Source organism: Panonychus citri, unplaced genomic scaffold, assembly GCF_014898815.1.
Source record: "Panonychus citri isolate SS breed McGregor unplaced genomic scaffold, ASM1489881v1 Contig00104, whole genome shotgun sequence".
In the NCBI taxonomy this organism is placed as follows: Eukaryota; Metazoa; Arthropoda; class Arachnida; order Trombidiformes; family Tetranychidae; genus Panonychus; species Panonychus citri.
In genome coordinates this window covers 1,868,399-1,893,254 of record NW_026515509.1, presented here as the reverse complement: position 1 = coordinate 1,893,254, position 24,856 = coordinate 1,868,399, and the positions used below count along the sequence as shown (strand labels likewise).

At 32.8% G+C, this 24,856-nt stretch overlaps 8 protein-coding genes across 14 annotated transcripts in view; 5 read left to right on the top strand and 3 right to left on the bottom strand.

The window, feature by feature from the left end:
* Positions 1 to 64: 64 nt before the first annotated feature.
* Positions 65 to 1,709, bottom strand: LOC128388982 (uncharacterized). Of its 4 annotated transcripts, XM_053348471.1 has the most exons (6): positions 1,509 to 1,709; positions 1,385 to 1,447; positions 1,215 to 1,312; positions 859 to 1,154; positions 594 to 802; positions 65 to 535 (listed from the first exon to the last, which is right to left on the bottom strand). In XM_053348471.1, exons 4-6 carry the CDS (start codon positions 866 to 868, stop codon positions 161 to 163), a joined length of 594 nt encoding a protein of 197 aa, XP_053204446.1. In that variant the 5' UTR covers positions 869 to 1,154; positions 1,215 to 1,312; positions 1,385 to 1,447; positions 1,509 to 1,709; the 3' UTR covers positions 65 to 160. The 4 variants fall into 4 exon arrangements, with proteins under 4 accessions (XP_053204446.1, XP_053204445.1, XP_053204448.1 ...); XM_053348470.1 differs by having other exon boundaries at positions 859 to 1,312; XM_053348473.1 differs by having other exon boundaries at positions 859 to 1,312; positions 1,385 to 1,413.
* A 1,012-nt stretch (positions 1,710 to 2,721) lies between these two features.
* The window catches only part of LOC128388973 (uncharacterized), a 24,916-nt gene continuing 2,781 nt past the window's right edge, over positions 2,722 to 24,856 (top strand). Inside the window, exons 1-6 of one of the 3 annotated variants that reach the window (XM_053348457.1) lie at positions 2,722 to 3,030; positions 3,106 to 3,174; positions 3,243 to 3,346; positions 3,424 to 3,721; positions 3,782 to 3,993; positions 4,058 to 4,588. In XM_053348457.1, the coding sequence (XP_053204432.1) occupies positions 2,943 to 3,030; positions 3,106 to 3,174; positions 3,243 to 3,346; positions 3,424 to 3,721; positions 3,782 to 3,993; positions 4,058 to 4,426 (1,140 nt within the window). In that variant the 5' untranslated portion in view covers positions 2,722 to 2,942 and the 3' untranslated portion in view covers positions 4,427 to 4,588. Of the gene's footprint in view, positions 3,031 to 3,105; positions 3,175 to 3,242; positions 3,347 to 3,423; positions 3,722 to 3,781; positions 3,994 to 4,057; positions 4,589 to 24,856 lie in introns of those variants that run through there. The other 2 variants (XM_053348458.1, XM_053348456.1) reach the window with 2 other exon arrangements.
* Positions 5,165 to 6,967, top strand: LOC128388975 (uncharacterized). Its single transcript, XM_053348461.1, has 6 exons — positions 5,165 to 5,313; positions 5,376 to 5,444; positions 5,514 to 5,617; positions 5,688 to 5,982; positions 6,038 to 6,258; positions 6,327 to 6,967. Exons 1-6 carry the CDS (start codon positions 5,226 to 5,228, stop codon positions 6,693 to 6,695), a joined length of 1,146 nt encoding a protein of 381 aa, XP_053204436.1. The 5' UTR covers positions 5,165 to 5,225; the 3' UTR covers positions 6,696 to 6,967.
* LOC128388980 (uncharacterized) lies at positions 7,255 to 8,808 on the top strand. The gene is made up of 6 exons (XM_053348466.1): positions 7,255 to 7,406; positions 7,467 to 7,535; positions 7,597 to 7,697; positions 7,761 to 8,055; positions 8,124 to 8,332; positions 8,404 to 8,808. The coding sequence occupies exons 1-6, from the start codon at positions 7,319 to 7,321 to the stop codon at positions 8,770 to 8,772; spliced, it is 1,131 nt and encodes a 376-aa protein (XP_053204441.1). The 5' UTR covers positions 7,255 to 7,318; the 3' UTR covers positions 8,773 to 8,808.
* On the bottom strand, positions 8,938 to 16,109 carry LOC128388963 (U5 small nuclear ribonucleoprotein 200 kDa helicase-like). The gene is given in 5 exon segments (XM_053348440.1): positions 8,938 to 9,365; positions 9,521 to 14,320; positions 14,500 to 14,740; positions 14,742 to 15,847; positions 15,944 to 16,109. Coding segments are annotated over 5 exon segments (6,453 nt in total). The 5' UTR covers positions 15,989 to 16,109; the 3' UTR covers positions 8,938 to 9,104.
* On the top strand, positions 17,160 to 19,053 carry LOC128388971 (uncharacterized). Its single transcript, XM_053348451.1, has 7 exons — positions 17,160 to 17,316; positions 17,379 to 17,456; positions 17,519 to 17,622; positions 17,684 to 17,966; positions 18,034 to 18,242; positions 18,314 to 18,343; positions 18,403 to 19,053. The coding sequence occupies exons 1-7, from the start codon at positions 17,229 to 17,231 to the stop codon at positions 18,781 to 18,783; spliced, it is 1,173 nt and encodes a 390-aa protein (XP_053204426.1). The 5' UTR covers positions 17,160 to 17,228; the 3' UTR covers positions 18,784 to 19,053.
* LOC128388965 (U5 small nuclear ribonucleoprotein 200 kDa helicase-like) lies at positions 19,410 to 21,507 on the bottom strand. Its single transcript, XM_053348444.1, has 2 exons — positions 21,167 to 21,507; positions 19,410 to 20,987 (listed from the first exon to the last, which is right to left on the bottom strand). The coding sequence occupies exons 1-2, from the start codon at positions 21,299 to 21,301 to the stop codon at positions 19,677 to 19,679; spliced, it is 1,446 nt and encodes a 481-aa protein (XP_053204419.1). The 5' UTR covers positions 21,302 to 21,507; the 3' UTR covers positions 19,410 to 19,676.
* The window catches only part of LOC128388972 (uncharacterized), a 22,476-nt gene continuing 20,529 nt past the window's right edge, over positions 22,910 to 24,856 (top strand). The window contains exons 1-7 of one of the 2 annotated variants that reach the window (XM_053348452.1): positions 22,914 to 23,107; positions 23,174 to 23,242; positions 23,311 to 23,411; positions 23,475 to 23,763; positions 23,833 to 24,044; positions 24,116 to 24,145; positions 24,209 to 24,748. In XM_053348452.1, coding sequence (XP_053204427.1) covers positions 23,020 to 23,107; positions 23,174 to 23,242; positions 23,311 to 23,411; positions 23,475 to 23,763; positions 23,833 to 24,044; positions 24,116 to 24,145; positions 24,209 to 24,589 — 1,170 coding nt within the window. In that variant the 5' untranslated portion in view covers positions 22,914 to 23,019 and the 3' untranslated portion in view covers positions 24,590 to 24,748. Of the gene's footprint in view, positions 23,108 to 23,173; positions 23,243 to 23,310; positions 23,412 to 23,474; positions 23,764 to 23,832; positions 24,045 to 24,115; positions 24,146 to 24,208; positions 24,749 to 24,856 lie in introns of those variants that run through there. The other variant, XM_053348453.1, reaches the window with a different exon arrangement.

Sequence of the window (24,856 nt, the reverse complement as noted above, 5' to 3'; positions counted from 1 at the left end):
TTTTCTTCGGTAAAATTATGGAAAAATGACAGGTTGATAAACTGAAATTCTCTCATTATCAGACTATAGTTTTAATGATAATTTATTCGATTGAAATGTTCGAGACAATATTCAATATTCATGGAAGAATATTTTTTGATACAATAAAATTTAGGCGATTTTATTCATCAATTAGAAATGGAAGATTGGAAAAACTCTTATAAAAACAATGTTTCATGAAATCGAGTCCGTGGACAATTGATTCTCGAGGAGTGTCGTATTTAGGCCAGTCAATTGGTTCCTTTTCACAATCGTAATAGATTTTAATTGATCGTTTGGATTTAGCACAATATTTAGCCAAGAAATCAGCTGATCTTTGAGTGATATTCTCACATTTTCTGAAGTCCAACAATTTTACTTCTGGCAAAATCTCCACCAATTCTTCAACATGACAATCCTCAATCTCATCGCTCATTCTGATCGCAAGGTTATGTAGATTTGGATATTTGGACAGTAGATCTCGCAAGAATGACCAATTCATATCTTCTTGAGTTGGCTTGAGAAGAACAGAAAATTACTAATTATTTAAGGCGAATCTTTAATTTTCTACTCACCATTTCGATAACCAAATCTCTGAGATTGTAGTTCTTCAAGGACAGATCAATAAAATCATCCTCTGGAAAATTTTTCATGAAAGCGCTTTCCAAAGATGGACAAAAGTCCATCAAATGAAAAGCACTACAATTATCATGCCCTTCGAATGTATAAGATTCAAGGATCTTGAGATTGGACATTTCCGGACCATTGTAACGAATTTCCTCACCTTTAATAATTATTTTTTCATTAATCGTGAACATGAATCGAATCGCAATAACTTACCATCAAACATTGAGATGTTGAGTCGCTTTAAATTTGGAAAGTATTCAATTATTTCAAAAAAGATATTGCATATAGAATTCAGAAAAATGAATTTGTTTCAATTGACTAGGTCGAAAGACTTTTGTATAATTGAACATATCCATTGCAAACATCTCGATATTTTCCAAGTTGAGATTATGATAATTAACAAAATCCAGTCCAATCAATCCTTTTATTTTCGTATTATTGTTAATCAATTTACTGAAATCTTCAAGTTTTTCTCCACGTCCATAAAAATCAGCAGAGATGTCGAGAATCTAATCGATACAAAAAAAAACGAACAAATATCGAATAGACAACTGAAATTTTTTATTTACCCTGAGGTTTGGTAACAATTCTCGTAAATTATGGTTACCGATCGTCTCTGGATCTCTTATCCATAACTTGGTATAATCAATATGATCGATAGTGTTTTCTTCAGGTCCATGGAATTGGAAAAATTGATCAAACCAAAATAACAATTACACGTAGATGGAAATTTACTCACCGTTAAGTAGATATTTAACTCGGGAAAATCTTACGGAAATTAAATCAAACCATTTTGAACAAACTTTAAAATCAAATAGAATTACAAATTATGTTATTGATACAGCAGAATGTTTAAATTTTACCTTTAGACAATTTGATTAACTCTTCTACATTAAAGAAGCTGTCGAAGATCATCCAGAGACAATCATTAGGTAAATCGTTTATGAACATAATCGAAATTTACTGAACCGATGGAATCAAATTTAAATTAACAGTTTTGGAACGATTTAGAAACAGAAACAATTTGATATCGTCAATTTTTTTCAACAAATTCTTAGCTTTTGTCTTATTCGCAGCCGTTTCCAGCTGAAAGGTTCAGCGTCAAAGCGCTTCTTTTGAATAGTTGAGGAAAACTTTTCGAATTGAATAAAATTTAGTATGTATTCTTCGAGTGATGATAAACTTGGATCAATTGGAGGCATTGGTAGTAGAATCACATTCGATGAGTATCTTTATGGTCCATAGATGATTTACCCCCATAAAGAAGATTGGAAGATTGATAGACACCATCGTTTTAATGATTCCAAGGGACGAAGTATCCGATTGACCTTTTTCGTGACTTACCTTGACGTGACTTGTTTCTCAACTAGATAATATATCATAATAATATAATGAATAACATTGTGAAATTGAATTTATAGATCTTAAAATGCTATAGTTATTGACAATCGTTGAAGTTTTAGCAATTTACATAAGTTCGGCAAATAAGTGCGTTTATGTTTCACACTCGCTATAATTAATGAAAAAGAGAGAGAGAGAGAATTGATTAAAATTAGAAAACAATTAATTTATAATTTAATTGAGTAAAATAACTTCATTTGATGACTAGTAAGTTGATTTCCACTTGATCCATCTACAATTTTAACTTTTGATTTCCAATTTTTCAATATGAAGGCAAAGTTGCTTATAATAATAATTGAAGTTGACAGTTAAAACAAGTTTACTGCTGCAATTTTAATAAGAATTATTTTACCATATTTATTGAATATTTTCCGAATTTGAAGCGACTTAACATAGAACTCAATGAAGGTGAGATTCAACTTGAATTAGTCTTACGTAAAGTAAATGGTGTTACGTGTTATAATGTTTTTATTGTACCGTATTTTCCAATTGTATCATATGATTAACATCTTTTTACGATTTATAGTGGACCAAGTTTATCGAATCAATCATCAGCATCATGAAATAGACGACGAGCATGTTAAAAAACCATAGATCACGAATTGGTGATTAAGAGATGACCAGCAATGTTTTGTTTTCAAATGAAAGCAAATCGAAATTTTGTTGTTCAATTAAATTTATTCTTTTCCGTTATCGAGCAACGTCAAATTCAAAGCTTTGTATTCTAAATTTTGAATATTCCACTAACAAAATTAATCTCAAAATAAGCGCCATTAAAGTTATCCTTTCCTGTCAACGGAGGCATAAAGCACAAGAAACTATCAGCTGGTTTTTAGAGGGAACCGATTTAAACTTTAAATTTTTGTTTACCTTTTTAAATTGATCTCAAGTGAATTATGTCAATTAACAAACTACCAAACGAGTGTCTCTATATGATTTTGGACCATTTCAATGGATTCGAAGAGTTGATCCGATTGTCCAAAGGTAAGTTCAAATTATCGAAATTTGAAATTTGTTAAACTTTTAATTTTTAAAATTTGATTTCTATTGATTTCTTAGTCTCCCCGAGATGGTTGTTGGTCGTTTTGCTCAAGTTTAGCAAAGTTAAATATCTTCAATTGATTGGAAGTAAGTAAACCTTCAACTGATTGATTCTTGATTTTGACTGACTCTTCATTTGATTGCTTTAATCATAGGATACAGCAGTGACCTGGACTACATTGACAATGGCAAACTTTGGAAAAATACTACAGAAACTTTGAAGAGTCACAATTTAACGGATTTGTTTCCCAATCTAAAGGTAATTGATAAATTGCATTTTTCCATCAGAAAAATATTTAGTTTCTAATTCTATCCATCGTATTTTTCTTTATATAGATTGTGGAAGTTCCGTTGCATTTTTTTGTTTCCCTTGAGTCATATGATTTTAGAAGGTTAATTAACGAACATCCTAAAATCAAAGGATTAATTGGACTTTATGATCCTGTTGAGTACGGATATAACTTGGAAAATATCGAAATGATTTCATCAGATTTCAAATTCGAATTCAAAAAAATCTTTCGACCTGATCAATTGAAACAAATTCGCTTCGACAAAAGTTTAGACTACACTGAACTATCACAAGTTATCGAATACTTTCCGAATTTAAAGCGGCTCAACTTACCACTTCGTTATGGTATGTTAAAAAGAATTGATTTGTGAAATGTATGATCTAATTTTTCTAACTTCGAAATAGACATTAAAAAATACTATGGTCCGAATTTGGCTGCTTTAAAGATACTTGAAGTAGAAATTGTGACATATCCTTATGATGAGTTTTCTATATTTCCCTTTATGGATTCCTGTCCAAATCTAGAAAGTGCATTCTTACATTTTATTCATGGTAAGGATGCTTCTGTTAACGATTCGATAAAAAATTTCAATTTAAGAGATTTAGTTATCAAACAGGTAAGTCGTTAAGTGAAAAATTAGCACTTGATTAACTGTTTTTTGTGTTTCTTATTATCCAAAGGCTGGTCATCTTACATGGTCATCATTACGGAAAATTTTGTTGAAATTTCCGAATTTATATCATCTTGGAATCAGAAAGAATAAAAATATTGACGACAGTCATGTGGAAGAATTGGTGAAACTATTACCTAAAATAAAACTGATCGACTTGAGGAGTTGTGACAAAGTGACTCAAAAATCAGCTGATATTCTGTCCAAATATTGTGAGAAATCCAATCGATCAATTAAAATCTATTATGATTGTGAAGAGGAGCCAAACGAATGGCCTCAATTGGTTAATACTGGCGATCGAATTTGTTATGGATTCGATTTCATGAAACACTGTTTTTATAAAACTTGGAACTCACTTCCGCATTTGCTTGATGAGTAAAGTTGCAAAATGACCCATATAATTGAGTCGTTTTATTCAATTACATGTAGTTAATAATTGTCTCATTTATTCATATTTCAGTTCTCTTCTAATTCTCATGGATGAATAAAAATCGAAACTTCTATTATACAATATTAATAAATATGCTATTATGAAATATAACCCAAAGTTTAATATCACTTCGGTAACATTTATTATTCTTCGTCCAGTCCTTGTTGATGACTGAAATCATTAGAAAATGGACCAGTCTATCAAATCTTCCAAAAGAAAAACAAGCGTCAGAATTTAAACTCAAATAATTTATCCATTTAGTTCTTAAACCTTCAAGAGATGTCAGTAAGCTCACAGTTATTGATTTTTAATACTTTCCTCGAATGGATTATTCCGGATGTTCCTAAGAAACTAAATCAAAGGATCAGACAAAACACTTATCTAACTAATGAATTTATCATTAACTAAGAAACAATGAGAAAACTATTAAACAGGTTCTGTTTAACAAAATGATCTTCAAAATTTTCTCAACCAAATATAACATACTATTGATTTTCAACAAACAACATTGAAACCTCAATAATAAAATACCTTTATTCTGGAATTCGGTAAATCACACTCAAAACGAGCGCTTTGGAAGTAAATTTTCCCTACTAATGTAGCCATAAAGCACCAGAAACTATCAGCTGGTTTTAACGAAAACTTTTTAGTAGTAAAAAGTTTTTGGAGGGAAACGGCTTACAAAATCCAATTTTGAATTGAAATTTTAAATTATTTCCTTAAATTGATTTCAACTGACAAGTGAGTTATGTCGATTAACAATCTACCAAACGAGTGTCTTTTTATGATATTTGACCATTTTAATGGATTCGATGAGTTGATCCGATTGTCCAAAGGTAAGATCAAAATGCAGTTTTAAGTTGAAATGTTCCAAATTTATTTTCTATTGATCTCTTAGTCTCTCCAAGATGGTTCTTGGTCGTTTTGCTGAAATTCAGCAAAGTCAAATATCTTCAATTAATGGATAGTAAGTAAACCTCCACCTGATTAAGCCTTTATTTTGACTAATTCTTAAATTGATTGTTTCTAATTTTAGAACGCCAAAGAGACGGTGACTACATTGAGAATGACAAACTTTGGAAAAATACTAGAGAAACTTTGAAAAGTCACAATTTAAGAGATTTGTTTCCCAATCTAAGGGTATTTGCATTTTTCCTATCGATAATAAGTTCGTTTTTAATGAAATATCTTTCGAATGTTTTTTGTATAGATTATGGAAGTTCCAAAGGATGTTTTTCTCCGTCTTGAATCATATGATTTTAGAAGGTTGATTAACGAACATCCTAAAATCAAAGGATTAATTGGACTTTATGAACCTGTCGAGAACAGATATAACTTGGAAAATATCGAAATGATTTCATCAGATTTCAAATTCGAATTTAAAAAAGTCTTTCGGCCTAATCAGTTGAAACAAATTCGCTTAAAGCAAATTTACATGTCTGAATTTTATCAATATGTCGAATACTTTCCGAGTTTGAAACGACTTAGCTTAACCCTCTATTATGGTATGTTTACTACGACTTAATGCACAAAGTTTTAATTTCTTTTTGTTTGGTAAAGATTCAGCAAAACCTTACAATGGGCCAAAATTGCTCGATTTAAAGATCCTCGAATTTACTCCGAGTTCTTGGGTGAATAGATTGATCGGATTGTACTTTATGGATTCTTGTCCGAATTTACAAAGTGCTTTCCTCTATTATTCTGATAATGGTGGTTATACGAAGGATACCGTAAATGAGTCCATAAAGAATTTCAATCTAAGAGACTTGGTTATCGTCCATGTGAGTCATTGATTAATAAATTCCTATTAGATTATCATTAATATTTTCTTTCATTTCTCCATTTAAAGTCTCACCATCTTACATGGTCCTCATTACGAAAAATTTTGGCGAAATTCCCGAATTTACATCATTTTGCGATTAGAGGCTGGTACTTGATTGAAGACAATCATGTGGAAGAATTGGTGAAATTATTACCAAAAATAAAACTGTTGGACTTCAGAAAATGTGAGAATATCACTCAAAGATCAGCTGATTTCTTGGCTAAATATTGTGCTAAATCCAAACGATCAATTAAAATCTATTACGATTGTGAAGAGGAACCAATCGAATGGCCCAAGTTGAACACTCCTCAAGAATTGATTGTTTACGGATTTGATTTCATGAAACATTGTTTTTTTAAAACTTGGGACTCACTTCCGCATTTGATTGATGAATAAAGTTGATTTGAACATAATCAACTGATAATTTTCATGAGAAAATCTCTAAAATTCTGCTAAGTTTCAATTGAGCCAATAATAATGAGGTAAGATCGTGAATAGTCCAAAAGAATTTTGATATTTATTGGAATCGTTACCACATCTTGGAGAGTATCGAATTGATATAATAGGTAACAAAGTTACTAAATTTTCTCGTGCAGAATTTGACAAATATAGTGAAATTTTGGATAGTTTAATTAAAAGCTCAACCTTTTGAACCCTGTTCAGATCATAGAGGGAATTGATGTTACAATCTTAAAGATTCATGCTCCATGGGAGTATCACATCGCTAATAAAAAACCAAGTTGCGAAATTAAATGAAACTTCGAGAACATTTCCATATTTTGATTTATCGGGTTCTTTGATTCTCTCGGTTATCTCTCAGTTGTTCCATAGAATTTCCAAGAATTATACTAGGTTGCAGTTCAAACGCGTACAAAATACTCTTTTTATCTCATTCATAGAAAGCGCTCGTTCTTATATGTTCATTTATCAGCTGTTTTTTGACTCTTCAACCGAAATTTCAAATTAGTGCTTCAGCATTCATTCAAGTTTTTAAGCGATTAATTAGTGGAATCATAATCATGTCATTTAACGATTTGCCCGATAATTGTCTTTGGAAGATCTTCGAAAATGTCCATGGGGTCAAAGATTTGGTTCAATTGTCTAAAGGTAAGATTCCGTTAAGGTGATAAAATTTGAAAGCTCATTTAATTTCCCTTGATTCTTAAGTTTGTTCAAGATGGTCCGATTTAATTACGCTGAAATTTAATCGAGTTAAGTATCTTCGTTTGATGACTAGTAAGTTAAGTTCTAATGGCTCGATTTATGCTTCCAATTAATTCGTTTTCAATTTTTTTAGTTAGTGATGCGGTTGATTATATCGATGCGAACAGTTTGTGGTTGAATCATGCTACAAATTGGAATGATTACAATTTAATCAAATTGTTTCCGAATCTTAAGGTAACTCATGAATTTTTTATCAAAATTATGTTGCTTTCTAATTGATATTTTATTTTCTAATAGATTATAGAGGTTTCGTCTTATTCTGGTGTTATAATTGGATCTGATATTTTAGCGAGAATTCTCAACGATAATCCAAACATAAAAGGATTGATTGGACTTTCTAATTCTATCGGAAAGAGTTTTGACTTGAAAAATATCGAAATGTGCGCTGCAGAGTTTAGTTTCGATTTTAAAAAAGTTTTTCGACATGATCAGTTGAAACAAGTTCGATGCTTCTATTTTTTTACGTATGATCTTCCTGCATTCATTGAATATTTTCCAAATTTGATTCGACTCAACTTAGAACTCGATGAAGGTGAGATACAACTCGAATTAATCTTCCTATTGAATTAAATCATTAAAACTTTGTACGATCTATTATAGCGGACGAAGTTTTTTACAATGGACCGAATCTTTCTTCGTTAAAGATTCTTGAACTTGATACGACCGATTTGGTTGAACAATTCACCGGTTTCCATTTCATGGATTTTTGTCCATCTTTGGAAAGTGCTTTCATCCATTGTTGGGCATATGCTCTTTATGTAGATGAATCGATAAAGAATTACAATCTGAGAGATTTGGTTATCGTTAATGTAAGTCAATCATCGAGTGATAAATGTTTATGAGATTTTGTTGATTTTTTTCTTCTATTCTTTCGATTCAGACTGGATTTTTTTCGTGGTCAATACTACGAAGACTACTTTCCAAATTTCCTAATTTACATCATCTAGCGATCAGACATATTGATAAGCTCGATGATAATAATCTAGAAGAATTGATAAAATTATTACCAAATTTGAAGATATTGGACTTGAGAGGATGTAAGAAAATGATCAATAAATCAGCTGATTTCCCGGTCAAATATTGTGTCAAAAAGAACCGATCATTTGAAATATATTACGATTGTAAAAACGAACCCACCGAATGGCCTAAATTGGTGGATACTTGCGAACCAATTTGCTATGGATTCGATTTCATGAAACATTGTTTTTACAAATCTCTCAACTGTCTTCCAGTTCTCATTGATGAATAAAACTCGAAACTTTTATAACCCAAAGTTTAATATCACTTTTGGTTACATTTATTCTACATTCCGTATGTCCAGTCCTTAATAAGGACTCCTTATTGATAACTGAAATTACTAGAAAACGCGTAAGTACATAAGGTCAAATCTTCCAAGAAAAACTAAACGTCAGGATTTTATGTTGTAAAACATTTTCTTTTATTATGACAAAATGATGGATTTGACGAGATATAAATGGAGGAATAACAATATTCAATGGTGATGGAAATGATGACAAAAAATAATTATACATTCAAGTTGAGTCCGAGCTAAATTGACTTTTGTTTCCCTCTCTTCATAAATTAATCACTATCACTGGCACGTCGTTTGATTCCTCGATCTCCTCGATCTCCTTGATCAACTTTGATGTTGAATTTATATTCCTGGTCACATCCCAAATATCCATCCGACATGAAATATAAAGTATAAGAGTAATCACCAGGCGAAGGAGCAATAAAATCCAGTTTAACTGTTTGTTTTTGCGCCAAGGTTATTCTTTTGATGGAAATGAGTGAATTTGACTTTGGTTCACCAATGACAAGCCACCAACCTTCCTCTCGTTTCTATTAATTAATGAACAGAACAAAATAAGACAAAAAATTACTAATGAATATCTTAAAACAATAAAAGATAAACTTGGGATGAAGAAAAAAAGTTTTAAAGAATAAACAACAATCAGTTCCCATTTTTTTCTGTGAAAAACAAATCAAAAACTCACCTGAGGGAAAAAAGGTGAAATTATTGGTCCAGTTACTTCATCTTCTCTCTCCAATTGAATTACAACATTAACAGAATCTCCAGAAGATATTGAATTTTTACCTAAAACTTCATAATTCAATTCGATGTTCGGATAACGGTTACAGAAACGAGCTACATCGGCCATCTTAGCATCGTCGAGAAGAAGAAGTTTATTCCTATCATCATCATTTTCAATTAACATGATATCGAAAATGGATTCAACTCCTTTCTCGGTGCATCTTTTGATAATTTCAGAGGTAAAATGAGGTAATTGTTTGAGATAAGAGTCGCGATTCCAAACAGCCTGAGTAACCATTTGAGCCAATTCCATGGCAGCTAAAGCGGGACTTAGCCAACCATTTGACGAGAGGACATCAACACAAGCTTGAATGAGACGAATTGATTTAGTTAAAATATGCTCGGTGTCAGATTGAAGTTCAGCAGGTAAGGTCATTCGAGATAAGTGAGCTTGGAACAGTAGATTGGTCTTGAAATGAGGATCCGTGTATTTGGCGTTTTGAATTTTGTTTGGAACTTTAGATGAAAGTTGTCGCAAGATAATGTCTTCTTTATGTCGAATAGGAATACTTTCATATTCAGTTGCTGAACTAATTATCTCAATAAGTCCTTTGATTTTGGTCTTGTTACTAAGAGATAAACTGAACAGTTCAATTGTAGAGTAATTGATGTAATAATAGGCAGAAATCATTCCCAGATTAAGAGGTGACACATCGATATCTTCTTCGATGCTGATACATTTCGATTGCTCCAAATCATTAAGCGTGTTTTCTACCAGTTCAGATAAACTATCAGAAAGATGCCGATGAGTGACACCTGTTAATCCATAATAATTAGGATTTTGAGTCATTCGTCTATACAAAAAGGTCCAAGTTAAATAATCGACTGCATCTTGTTTGTTCTCAATTGTTTTGGTAACAATTTCAGCATTGAAATGATCATGAAGAAAATGATCAAGGTGACTTTCAACAGGTAAAGGCTCATAAAGGAACTTCTTGAAATAATCTTTTTTCGCTGCCTGACAAAACAAAACACAAACACCATGTTCGTTTTTAATTGGACGATTGGCCCGTCCGATCATTTGAAGAACTGTTGAAATTGGATAATCTTCATAGGCATGAACTTTTCCATTGTAAATTTGTGTATCCATGATGATCACTAAATGAGATTTGATTGTTAAACTGAATGCAAGTGATGCTGAAACCACGACAATCTGAATGGCACCAACATTAAATAGCTCCTCAACAATACGACGATCAATTTGATTGGTTCCTTCGTGAAGAAAAGCAACACCATTGACAATGATTTCTTTCAAAGTGGGATCGCTAAGTTTATCGACGTAACGTTTCATATCCTCTCCAGAGCAATGTAAGAATCGATTGCGATTATCATCACCAGCAGTGTACATTAGAATATCAATCGCTGTGACTCTTGTTTGTTTCCTTGAAGAAACAAAAACAATCACAGGCTCGTTTGGAGAGGAATTGATGATTGATTGGTAAACGGGCTTGGACATGGACATGAGACGAGTGGCATTATGTGTTTGATTGAAACCACGAATATGCAGTTCGAGTGGAGTTGGTCGGATGTTTGGATGAAAATTAAAAGTAGCAGATTTACATCCGAGCCATTCAGCAACATCACGAGCGTTGGTTAGAGATGATGAAAGTGCTACAATACGAATCGGTTTTTCTATCTGCGATGAAATATATCGAGTTCGAGAACAAACAACTTCCAAAATTGGTCCGTCATCTCCTCCTACTAAATGAAGTTCATCAACGATGAAAAGATTGATATTTTGTACATTTTTACGCTGTTTCCATCGACGAGAAAGAATATCCCAATTTTCGGGTGTACTGATTATGATGTTTCCTTTGGCCAACAACTTGAGATCAGCGGCCGTTTCACCGGTGAGAATAACCACATTTTTATTAAGTAATTTGCCAAATCTCTGTTTCCAATTAGCAAAAACTATTTCGGCAAGTTCATGTTTCGGTGTGACATAGACAACTCGTCCCTCTGAGTTGTTAGAAAATAATCTGAGCATCGCAAACTCGGCACAAATAGTTTTACCTGAACCAGTTGGAGCACCAATGAAAACATTGTCATCATTTTTATTGTACAAAGCATCGAAAACTTGAGTTTGTATTGGGTTGAAGTACTCATCTTTGTACAACGATTTGTATGCAGGAAATTTGTCGAAAGCTTCGGAAACTTTCTTGGGTTGAAGGTCAAGTAAAGCTGTTGGTGGTAAGTATTTCTCTGGAAGAAGTGTATGTCTAAAGGAGATTGGAAAAACTGTTTCGGAGTTTAACCAACGATCTGAAACAACTCGAATAAAATAATGAGGTGGTAATGGTTCAGTGAGAGGAACGAAAAATTTGACTATGTGATCATCTTGGGCAAACTTTTGTTTTAAAAGGAAAAACTCGTGATGTAAGATTATCTCTTGGTCAACATCTTCAATGAGAATCCAGAATCCTTCTGATTTACCATGATACTTAACATCCCATTGGAAATTAGGAGTAATTGTTAACTCTACTTTTAAAGTTGCTCGAGTTATTGGTTGAATATGAACAGTCAAGTCTAGTTTAGGGAAACGATGAACATGATGATGGACAAGCTTCCCGATCTTTGCACTTCTTAACAATTCACCAATTTCATTAGGCCCAAGGTCATAAAAACGTTCCCATGGAAAGTTCTTTTTCTCCAATTTTTTTATCGCATCGTCAGGAATCTTCTTGAACTGTCTTAAAGGTGACATTGAGAGCCACATTCGTTTGTCAATCATCTTACACAAAGAGAGAGTTTTATCGGCCAGTTGAGCCCAACCGCGGTGAAGGACAATCTCATGAATGGCTCTCATTAGACGCGCAGCACTTTGAGTGATATAAACCATGTCCGCCATTAGGGCAAGTCCTTCAAGTCGAAGTTGTGAAATATAAGCCTGAAGAAGGACATTCACTTTAGCACTTGGCTCTTCGATACTTTCTTTGACTGGAATTGGAACTCTTTCAATTAATTTCTGCAATTCGAGTTTTTCCTCTTCTCTGATGGTAATGTTTCTAAATTCACCAGACAATGAGAAGACCCGGAAGAGCTCAATCTCACTGAGCGTCGGTTTTAATAGTTGATTATAAGTGGCCATCGTTTGATGAGTACAGTAGAAGTGACTTGCTATTCGACCTAATTCAGTTCCTTGGAAGTAACCACGATTTCGATCAAATTTAACTAACCCACTTTTATCAAGCAGAGATCCAGCGGTAAATACTAGACTGGATAAATGTCGTTGTAGAGTTGGGTCCTCACTTACATCATCCCCACTGATACCATAAAGAGATGGATTTTTTAACATTCGTATGTACAAATAAGAGTAGCCAAGCCATTTAGTTGCTTCTTTGATACTCTGAATGTTACCTAAAGTGATCTCGGCGTTGAGTAGATCAGGTAATTTTGAAACCATTTGACTTTCAATTGGTAGTTGTTGATTTAAAAGAGACAAATAATATTGAAGTTCACTGTGTTGAGTGATCAGAATACCTTCTCCTTCTTTATCATATTGAGGTCGACCAGCTCGACCGAGCATTTGAAGTACATCAAGGGCTCCAAGTTCAGTCCATCTTCCTTTATCGGGATTGTAAATTTGAGTTCCTTTGATGATCACAGTGTGAGCTGGTAAATTGACACCCCAAGCAAGAGTTGCTGTTGATACGAGAACTTGAATATGACGATCACTGAATAAATCTTCGACTAGGGTACGTTCAACTCTAGACATACCAGCATGATGGATGCCGAAACCATAATGTAAGAGGTCTTTCAGTTCAAGATTTTTAACTTCATCAGCTTCTTTTCGTAAGATTTCCGCGGAAGCTGAACCATCTTTGAGAAACATGTGCAATTTATCATTGTCATAAAACATATCTTTCAAAGAGCGAGCAGTTTTACCAGTTTCTTTTCTCGAGTGAACAAAAATTAGAACTTGATTTTTACCCGCCTGTTCTTCCACCTTTTTATAAAGGATTTCGTTCATTAATTGGTATCTCTTTATTGCCTTCTTTTCAGTGATACCAATAAACTGTTGCTTAAGTTGAACAGGACGGAAACTGTTGTCGAAATAGTGAAGTCCAGTCTTTCGATTGACCCCTAGAAATTCAGCAACATCCTCATAATTGGGAAGAGTAGCACTTAGGCCCACAATTCTGATTGAATCTTGAGCGGTCTCTTGATTTCTCACCACCCGGGCGACCAAAGTTTCAATAATTGGACCTCGATCATCGTGTAGTAAATGAACTTCATCAAAAATAATAAGACGAACAATTTGTGTGTAACTACGTTCACCGCCTTTTCTCGTGATAATGTCCCACTTTTCTGGTGTACATACAATTATCTGAGTTTCATTAATTTGTTCACGACTCAGTTGATGATCTCCAGTTAATTCGGCCACTTTAATACCATAAGATTTTAACCGGTCACTGAAATTTCGAACCATCTCTTGTACCAATGATCTCATCGGTGCAACATAGATACACTTGAAATCGTCTGCGTTAATAGTTCCATCGGGATTCACATGTTTACCAATCTCTCTCAACATGCATAAAAGAGCGACATTTGTTTTACCAGCTCCAGTAGGAGCACAAATCAACAAGTTCTCATCTTGTTTCATGGCAGAGGAGTAGACTCTTGATTGAATTCGATTAAGTGTTTTAAATCCAGTGAAAGCTGGTTGGGCATAAGCAGGTAATTGATCAATAGCAATAAGATTCTAGAGGAGAGAAAACAAAAATGTTAATTTAAAAGTTGCGAAAACTCAACATGAAGATTGAAATCTCAATATTCGAAACCTTTTGATCTTCTTCTTAATATTACCAAATATATTGTGATTCAATATATTTGGGGTAAGCACGAAGATAAATGATTAAGAATTTTGAATAATCTACTCACCTCATTTTCACCGAAAGGTTTTGGCTTGAGAGCTGGAACATGAATCTCTTCACAACCTTTTTCTGTTTTTCTGAATGAACCTTCTGGTAACTGACACCGTTTATTAGCCATAAAATGAGATCCTTGGGCGAACACAAGATCTTCAAGGTCCAGCATTTTGACTTTCGAAAGTTGAACTTTAGTTTCTTTGTCGATTTCGGTGTCTAGTACCTTTTCTCGGCTGGTTGTTCGTCTCTCCTCGATCTACATCACCAGAATCAATTTTCTCATCAGTACTTTCTAACATGGAAAGGTAAGGCTTCAATTCGGGATCAGAGGCCATTCGTGATCGAAGTCTCGCTTTTTCATCAGCACTTTGAGAAGAAGCAAGTAAAGTACAATAGAGAATCATTTGACGATTTTGACGAAGAAGTTTGATGAAATCAAACGACTTAAAACCTAAAAGCATAACTAATTTATTTTCAGCATCTCGATCATCTGAAGCGGTTTTTAAAATATCCATAACCTCAGCTGCTTTCTTTTTGGCCTCAACTGGATCTTTATAAGTTTTGTTTAGGTTCCGTTGAAGCCAATAAGCATCGATTTGTCTTGGATGTAATACTTCAGTCGGTTTAACGGCAGGAGCTGAACTTTTCCTACCAGTAGAAGTGTCAAGGTGTGCTTGAAGAGTTACACCTTCACCTGCCTCTTCACCTTCATTGTCATCATCGTCTTCACCATCGTCTACAACTCTTACAATGTCTTCTTCTTCTTCGTCGTCATTCTCTTCAAATTGAACGTTAACACCAATGGTAGCATCTAAATCCTGTTCAGTGGCATTATATGGATCATCGTCGAGTTTGTAGTCCGTAATTTTACGGCTTAAATTAAATAAAATATTAAACTGCTCTGAAGAGAGTTCACCAAGTAAATCACGAATTTCTTTCTGTTTATCTTTCTCAGTCTTTTCGCTTTTCAAAGAAGCCAATACTTCATCAGCAGCACCACCCAATACATCTCTAGGTTGATCTCCTAAAATATCATGGATGAACTTTAACAAGGCCTCATAGGTTTGCCTTGTCTCTGGGGTCTTGGGAGTATATGACATTCCCATTCCTTCAAGATCACTGACAATACTTAAAGAACTATAGCTAAAAGATGAGCCCAGATCAGAAATCGAAGATTTAGCCTTTTTCTTCCGTTTTCTATCCTCTTCTTCCTTAATAACAGAGGGTTTAGACCTTTGATATTTATCTCCCATTCTTGATCCTCCAAGTTTACCAGAAAGAGAGCTAACTTCACCAGTAGCCTCATCTCTAGGTCTTTTCTCACTAAGCCTTGTATCAGCTTGAAGAACCAAATTAGAATTCTGATAAGCAAAAAGTCAAAAGAAAACAAAAAATCATTAACAAACAATAACATTAAAATCAAATAAAAAAGAAAAGAAAAGGAAAGAAAAACTTACCGCTTTGTATTCATATTGTTGAATACGAGCTGCCTCATCGGCCATGATTACTATTGATTATTCACTGGAAACAACAGAATGGCAAACAACAGTTATGATGTGGTCATAATAGACGATAGATCAAAATGAAATAAGATACAAAAAGAAAAATAATTAATTAAATCAGTCGAAATTAAACAACAACAATATGATAAAAGGGCAATGCTTTCAAATTGTAAGCATTTACTTTTCTATAGACATTTGAACAAAAATGGTTCGTAAACAATTCATGTGATTGGTCAGAACAAGAATGAAGCGCAAAATTTAAAATCTATTGATTGTGAAAGGAACCAAATGAATGGCCTAAATTGGACAATCATCACGAATTAATTGTCAACGGATTCAATTTCATGAAACATAGTTTACTCGGAAATCACTTCCGATTCTCATTGATGAAAAAAAATTGACTGTTGAAGACTCCTTGTCTCATCCAAAGTCTTGCTCTTAGTAATTAATCAGCTGTTTTTCAAGTGAATTTTCTGTGTAAACTTTTCTCACTTCAAATGAAATTAGTGCTTCAACATTTGAAATGTTACATTTCTTCAAGTTTTAAATAACCAATTAGTGAAATCATAACCATGTCATTAATCATAATAACAGATTTTTAGAGAATTGTTTCCGAACATCCAGGTAACTGTGCTTTAGATAAAGTTCATTTCTGATGATTTTTAATCTCATGATAGATTATAGAGTGCTGGTCTCGTCATTACAAGATTTGGTTTCGTAATTTGCGAAAAATGACTGACAATAATCCATAAATAAAAGGGTTAATAATTGGATCTCTTGAGTATTATAGCAAAAATTATAACTTTGAAAATATCGAAATGCTTGCTGTGACCTCTATGTGAAAAAGAAATGACCGGTAATGTCCTGTTTCCAAAATGTTTGTGCTACGAAATTCGGTTAATGATTTGCGACTTTTTGCAAAATAATTTAACCAATTAAACAAACAATTCAACAATCTAGGATTATTCGACATCTAATTTAACAAACACAATTGATCTAACACTAAGTAAATTTCCTTATATTGAATTCTTAAGCCTTACTTTATTGAAAATAATTAATATTCGATTTCTTTTCATTCGAAAAAACCGCTTTGTCTTGACAATTAATCAGCTGTTCTTCACGAGGGAAACTAACTTTGCTGATTAATCGTTAATGTTTTCAAATTGAAAATTTCAATTTCAATGATAAGTTTAACTTATTAAGTTCCAAATCAATCATAAGTGAATTATAATTTTCTATCATGTCATTAAACGATTTACCTGATAATTGTCTTTGGAAGATCTTAGAAAATGTTGATGGAGTTAAAGAATTGATTCAATTATCTAAAGGTAAGATTAAGATTCCGTTTAGATGATGAAATTCTAATGCTTATTTACTTTTGATTCTTAAGTTTGTTCGAGATGGTCCGATTTAATTACGCTGAGATTTAATCGAGTAAAATATCTACAAACGATGGATACTGATAGTAGTAAGTTAATTTAGCATTGATCTGTTCATTATTTTATTAATACTTGTTTCCAATTTTTTTAGCCGAAGATAAAGTTGATTATATTGATGCGAATTGTTTGTGGATTAATCATGATAAAAATTGTAATGATGATTGGAATTTAATCGAATTTTTTCCAAATTTAAAGGTGATTTATGCATTTGACCGCAATCATATTGTTTTCTAATTGTTTTTTAATTTGACGTTAGATTATAGACACTGCGCTTGATGAAGCTTTCAATTTACCAAAAATTGTCAAAAATAATCCACAAATAAAGGGATTGATCGGTATGCATAGCTTGAGTAAATGCGGTTACTTGGAAAATATCGAAATGTGCGCTGCAGATTTTAGGTTTGATTTCGATTATAAAAAAGTTTTTCGACCTGATCAATTGAAACAAGTTTCCGGTATCTTTTTTGCAATGAAAGATCTTCCTTCATTCATTGAATATTTTCCAAATTTGAAGCGACTCAACTTACAACTCGATGGAGGTGAGATTCCACTTGAACTAATTTTCCTATTGAATTAAATGGTTAACTCTTTTACGATCTATTATAGCGGACGGGTATTTTTACAATGGACCGAATTTGTCTTCGTTAAAGATCCTTGAACTTAATACAATTTTTTTGGTTGACCAATTCACTGGATTTCATTTTATGGATTTTTGTCCATCTTTGGAAAGCGCTTCTATCAGTTATTGGGCATATGATAATTATATAGATGAATCGATAAAGAATTACAATCTAAGAGATTTGGTTATCGTTAATGTAAGTCAATTATCGAGTTATAAATGTTTATGAGATTTTTGTTGATTTTTTTCTCTATTCTTTCGATTTAGGGAAGGTTTTGGTACGCGGGTACCGATGATGTAAGTCAATCATTGATTTATAAATGTTCACAAGATTTTCATGAATTTTTTTATTTTAGATTCGTCTCGGTGTTTTTTCGTGGCCACTACTTAAAAAACTGTTGTCTAAATTTCCTAACTTGCATCATTTAGCGATCAGAAATTTTGATAAGCTTGATGTATGTAATTTTGATTTAGAAGAATTGATAAAATTGTTACCTAAGTTGGAGATATTTGACTTACGGAAATGTAAGAAAGTGACGCAAAAATCAGCTGATTTTCTGACCAAATATTGTCTCAGAAAGAATAGATCAATCGCAATATATTACGATTGTGAATACGAACCCGTCGAATGGCCTGATTTGGTTGATGATCATGAACCAATTTGTTATGGATTCGATTTCATGAAACATTGTTTCTACAAAGAATTCAGTTATCTTCCAGATCTCATTGATGAATAAAAAGTTGAAACAAACTTTGATGCAGCAAACTTTCATCTCACTCATGGTCACAAATTTCATTCTTGTCCCGTTCTTGGTGCTTCTTATCAAAATCACCGAAACACCGAAACACCGGTCAGTTTAAGCTGATTATCCGTCTTCTTTAACTTTCGATTGACTTAAATCAACCAGAAAGCCATCCAAATTTCAATCATCAGCAATAAGAATCAGCCATTTCATAACCATGTCAACATTTCATTACATTAATTAATAAAATCTTTAATTAAGAAATGACCGGTAATGTTTCGTTTCCAAAATGTTTGTGCTACGAAATTCGGTTAATAATTTGCGGCTTTTTGGAAAATAATTTAACCAATTAAACAAACAATTCAACAATCTAGGATTATTCGACAAACACAATTAATCTAGCAATCAGTTAATTTCCTTATATTGATGTCTTGGTAAGACTCAAGATATGTCCGTCAGCTTGAACTATAAGCCAAAAAAAATCAGTTAAAATATCGAGCTGACGGACATATCTTGAGTCTTACCCCCCACTGATACCATAAAGAGACGGATTTTTTAACATTCGTATGCTCAAATAAAGCTCCGAGCAAAAGTATTGGGAATCAGTTGAACAAAAGTCGTTCAAGAATGAACAAGGCTAAATTTTTTTAAAACACATCAATCGAATCAGTATTAATTAGCCTACATAATCAAATAGTGAGCTTTCGATTCCTTTTAGATTCAATTTCTACACTAATATTGTTAATTTAGAACAATTAAAAATGTAATTTAGAAACTTTTCCCAATACTTTTGCTCGGAGCTTTAAGAGTAGCCAGTTCATGTTGTTTGCTTCTTCGATACTCTGAATGTTACCTCAAGTGATCTCGGCGTTGAGTAGATCAAGTAATTATGAAACCATTTGACTTTCAATTGGTAGTTGTTGATTTAAAAGAGACAAATAGTATTGAAGTTTACTGTGTTGAGTGATCAGAATACCTTCTCCTATGCAATCATATTGAGGTCGACCGGCTCGACCGAACATCTGAAGTACATCAAGCGCTCCAAGTTCAGTCCATCTTTCTTTATGAGGATTGTAAATTTGAGTTCCTTTGATGATCACAGTGTGAGCTGGTAGATTGACACCCCAAGCAAGAGTTGCTGTTGATACGAGAACTTTAATATGACGATCACTGAATAAATCTTCGACTAGGGTACGTTCAACTCTAGACATACCAGCATGATAGATGCCGAAACCATAACCCATGAGGTCTTTCAGTTCAAGATCTTTAACTTCATCAGCTTCTTTTCGTAAGATTTCCGCAGAAGATGATCCTTCTTTGAGAAACATGTGCAATTTATCATTGTCATAAAACATATCTTTCAAAGATCGAGCTGTTTTACCAGTTTCTTTTCTCGAGTGAACAAAAATTAGAACTTGATTTTTACCCGCTTGTTCTTCCACCTTTTTATAAAGGATTTCGTTCATTAATTGGTATCTCTGTATTGCCTTCATTTCAGTGATACCAATAAACTGTTGCTCCTGTGGAACAGGACGGAAACTGTTGTCGAAATAGTGAAGTCCAGTCTTCCGATTGACCCCTAGAAATTCAGCAACATCCTCATAATTTGGAAGAGTAGCACTTAGGCCCACAATTCTGATTGAATCTTGAGCGGTCTCTTGATTTCTCACCACCCGGGCGACCAAAGTTTCAATAATTGGACCTCGATCATCGTGTAGTAAATGAACTTCATCAAAAATAATAAGACGAACAATTTGTGTGAAACTACGTTCACCGTCTTTTCTCGTGATAATGTCCCATTTTTCTGGTGTACATACAATTATCTGAGTCTCATTAATTTGTTCACGACTCAGTTGATGATCTCCAGTTAATTCGGCCACTTTAATACCATAAGATTTTAACCGGTCACTGAAATTTCGAACCATCTTTTGTACCAATGATCTCATGGGTGCAACATAGATACACTTGAAATCGTCTACGTTAATAGTTCCATCGGGATTCACATGTTTACCAATCTCTCTTAACATACACAAAAGAGCGACATTTGTTTTACCAGCTCCAGAAGGAGCACGAATCAACAAGTTCTCATCTCGTTCCATGGCAGAGGAATAGACTCTTGATTGAATTCGATTAAGTGTTTTAAATCCAGTGAAAGCTGGTTGGGCATAAGCAGGTAATTGATCAATATGAATAAGATTCTAGAGGAGAGAAAACAAAAATGTTAATTTAAAAGTTAAGAAAACTCAACATGAAGATTGAAATCTCAATATTCGAAACCTTTTGATCTTCTTCTTAATATTACCAAATATATTGTGATTCAATATATTTGGGGTAAGCACGAAGATAAATGATTAAGAATGTTGAATAATCTACTCACCTCATTTTCACCGAAAGGTTTTGGGTTGAGAGATGGAACATGAATCTCTTCATAACCTTTTTTTGTTTTTCTGAATGAACCTTCTGGTAACTTACACCGTCCTTGGGAGACCACAACATCTTCAAGGTCCAGCATTTTGACTTTCGAAAGTTGAACTTTAGTTTCTTTGTCGATTTCGGTGTCTAGTACCTTTTCTCGGCTGGTTGTTCGTTTCTCTCCTCGATCTACAGCACCAGAATCAATTTTCTCACCAGTAGAAATTAAACAACAATATGATAAAAGGACAATTCTTTCAAATTGTAAGCATTTATTTTTTTATAGACATTTGAAAAAAAATGGTAAACAATTTATGTGATTGGTCAGAACAAGAATGAAGCGCAAAATTTAAAATCTATTGATTGTGAAAGGAACCAAATGAATGGCCTAAATTGGACAATCCTCACGAATTAATTGTCAACAGATTCGATTTCATGAAACATAGTTTGCTTAGAAATCACTTCCGATTCTCATTGATGAAAAATAATTGACTTGCTTGAATGAATCAAAAAGCCCTAATAAATCATGAGGTTGATTAATCATTAAATATCTGCATGGTAATTAAAATTATCATATCACAATAAATTGTATTATAATTATTTTCTGTATTTCATTTTAACAAACTGAGTTACTTATCATTATTAAGAGACAACAAAAGCATATGGCACATAAAAAAATGAAGAAGGAAAAACGCGCTTCAAGACTCCTTGTCCCATCCAAAAGCCTCGCTCTTAGTAATTAATCAGCTGATTTTCAAGTGAATTTTCTGTGAAAACTTTTCTCACTTCAAATGAAATTAGTGCTTCAATATTTCTTCAAGTTTTTAAACTGTTAATTAGTGGAACCATAATCATGTCATTAAACGATTTACCAGACAATTGTCTTCTGTTCAAATATTGTGTCAAAGTGAATCGATCAATCACAATATATTACGATTGTGAAAACGAACCCGTCGAATGGCCTAAATTAGACACTCCTCAAGAATCAATTGTGCACGGATTCGATTTCATGAAACATTGTTTCTACAAAACTCTCGCTTCTCTTCCATTCCTCATCGATGAATAAAAACCGAAACAAACTTTGAAAAATCAATTTTTTATATCACTCAAGGTTATGCTTCATCTTTTGTCCAGTATTTATTGTTGATCAAAATCACCAAACACTGAAATAGATCAGTTTAAGCTGAATACCAGTTCTCTTCAACAATCAACTGACTGAATCAACCAATAAAAACATCCAAATTTCAATCATAAACGATAATCATGTCAACATTTCATTATATTAATTATTCGATTTCATGAAACATTATTTTTAAAACTTGGAACTCACTTCCAGATTTGCTTGATGAAGATAAATCAAATTTCTAACCAATCTTATGTTTAATTTATCCATAAGTTCATTTTTAATCCCAATTTTTGCTGTACGAATAGATCATTGCGAAAACTCGTCATGTTAATATTTCGAGCAACTTATATTCTGCATGAAGGTGAATCAATTGACCATAAAGATTCTGGGTAAGGCTCAAGATATGTCCGTAAGCTCAACTTTTCCACTTCCAGCTGACGTTTTTCGGCTTACGATTCGCAGCTTTTTAGGAAAATGATCTAATTTAATTAAGATCAGATATTCGATTTCTATTCATTCGAAAGAAGCGCTTTGTCTCAATAGTTAAACAGCTGTTTTTAACGAGGGAAACTAATTTAAAATTTAAAATTTTGCTGATTAATGAATCATTCATGTTATTCAATTTAAGTGATAAGTTATAAGCATTTCCTTAAGTTTACAGATCAATCATAAGTGAATTGTGATTTTTAATTATGTCATTAAGCGATTTACCTGATATTTGTCTTTTGAAGATCTTCGAAAATGTCCATGAGGCCAAAGAATTGATTCAACTGTCTAAAGGTAAGATTAAGATTCCGTTAAGATAGAGAAATTCTAATGCTTATTTACTTTCACTTGATTCTAAAGTTTGTTCGAGATGGTCTGATTTAATTACGCCGAGATTTAAGAGAGTAAAATATCTTCATTTGATGGATGGTTAGTTAATTTCTAATTGATCGATTTATCATTTTATTAACACTTGTTTCTAATTTTTTTATTAATAGCAAGTGATGCGGTTGATTATATCGATGTGAACAGTTTGTGGATTAATCCTGATACGAAATGGAATTATGACAATTTATTCGAATTGTTTTCTAACATTAAGGTAATTAATGAATTTTTCGAATCAAAATTATGTTTCTTTCTAATTATTTTAATTTGACGTTAGATTATAGATACTGCGGCCTTTGATTATCATGGATCTTACAATTTACCAGAAATTGTCAAAAATAATCCACAAATAAAGGGATTGATTGGTTATTTTGATTTAAAAAGAGAAGATTATGACTTGTCAGATATCGAAATGTTCGTTGCAGAATTTAATTTCGATTATAAAAAAGTTTTTCGACCTGATCATTTGAAACAAGTTAGCTGCTACTATTTTTTTACGGATGATCTTCCTTCATTCATTGAATATTTTCCGAATTTGAAGCGACTCCACTTAAAACTCTGTGGTGGTAAGATTCTACTTCAATTAATCTTGCGATTGTTTCAGATGATTAATATCGTTTTACGATCTATTATAGCGGACGGAGTTTTTTACAATGGACCAAATTTGTCTGCGTTAAAGATTCTTGAACTTTGTACAAGCGATTACATTGAACAAGAATTCACTGGATTTCATTTCATGGATTTTTGTCCATCTTTGGAAAGCGCTTTCTTCCGTTGTTGGGCAAGAGATATTTATGTAGATGAATCGATAAAGAATTACAATCTAAGAGATTTGGTTATCGAGAAAGTAAGTAAATCATCAAATGATAAATGTTTATAAGATTTATGTTGATTTTTTCTTCTATTCTTTCGATTTAGGCAGGTTTTTATTGCGTGGCTATCGACAATGTAAGTTAATCATCGAGTGATATGTTTATAAGATTATCATTTATTTCTTTTCTTTACATTCAGTCTAGTAAACTTTCGTGGCCGTTTCTTAAAAAACTGTTGTCTAAATTTCCCAACTTACATCATCTAGCGATCAGAAATTTTGATAAGCTTGATGTTAGTAATTTTGATTTAGAAGAATTGATAAAATTATTACCTGAGTTGAAGATATTGGACTTACGGAAATGTAAGAACGTGACACACAAATCAGCTGATTTTCTAACCAAATGTTGTGTCAAGCAGAATCGATCAATTGTTTTATATCACAGCTTGATAAACGAACCCACTGAATGGCCTAAATTGGACACTAATCGCGAACTAATTGTCTACGGATTCGATTTCATGAAACATTGTTTCTACGAAACTTGGGACTTACTTCCATATTTGCTTGATGAAGATAAATAATATTTCTAATTAATCTGATTGTGAATTCATAAGAAAAAATACAAATTGAAACTACAAGTTTCCAAAGACAATCAACAAAATAAATATTCGAATTGCATATAAATTGATTGTTAAAACTCTTGACATTATAGTTGATTAATAAAATATACGATTGAGCATCCATCATGTGATTCGAGTTGATGAGTTTCGATGTGAAAAACGAAAGTTCATATTATCGCAAGTTTTATGGACGATTAGATCGCTTTCGTTAATTATTTTTGTTAATTC

Excerpts from the sequence above, each read along its gene's own strand:
- LOC128388982 (XM_053348470.1), bottom strand. Across the intron at positions 536-593 it reads GAGATTTGGTTATCGAAATG|CCAACTCAAGAAGATATGAA; the intron begins GTGAGTAGAAAA and ends GTTCTTCTCAAG.
- LOC128388975 (XM_053348461.1), top strand. The coding sequence starts at position 5,226 with ATGTCGATTAACAATCTACCAAACGAGTGTCTTTTTATGATATTTGAC. Across the intron at positions 5,314-5,375 it reads GTTGATCCGATTGTCCAAAG|TCTCTCCAAGATGGTTCTTG; the intron begins GTAAGATCAAAA and ends TTGATCTCTTAG. Across the intron at positions 5,618-5,687 it reads ATTTGTTTCCCAATCTAAGG|ATTATGGAAGTTCCAAAGGA; the intron begins GTATTTGCATTT and ends TTTTTTGTATAG.
- LOC128388980 (XM_053348466.1), top strand. The coding sequence starts at position 7,319 with ATGTCATTTAACGATTTGCCCGATAATTGTCTTTGGAAGATCTTCGAA. Across the intron at positions 7,536-7,596 it reads GTATCTTCGTTTGATGACTA|TTAGTGATGCGGTTGATTAT; the intron begins GTAAGTTAAGTT and ends CAATTTTTTTAG. Across the intron at positions 8,333-8,403 it reads GAGATTTGGTTATCGTTAAT|ACTGGATTTTTTTCGTGGTC; the intron begins GTAAGTCAATCA and ends CTTTCGATTCAG.
- LOC128388971 (XM_053348451.1), top strand. The coding sequence starts at position 17,229 with ATGTCATTAAACGATTTACCTGATAATTGTCTTTGGAAGATCTTAGAA. Across the intron at positions 17,317-17,378 it reads ATTGATTCAATTATCTAAAG|TTTGTTCGAGATGGTCCGAT; the intron begins GTAAGATTAAGA and ends TTGATTCTTAAG. Across the intron at positions 17,623-17,683 it reads AATTTTTTCCAAATTTAAAG|ATTATAGACACTGCGCTTGA; the intron begins GTGATTTATGCA and ends ATTTGACGTTAG.
- LOC128388965 (XM_053348444.1), bottom strand. The coding sequence starts at position 21,301 with ATGCTGGACCTTGAAGATGTTGTGGTCTCCCAAGGACGGTGTAAGTTA. Across the intron at positions 20,988-21,166 it reads AACCTTTCGGTGAAAATGAG|AATCTTATTCATATTGATCA; the intron begins GTGAGTAGATTA and ends TCTCTCCTCTAG.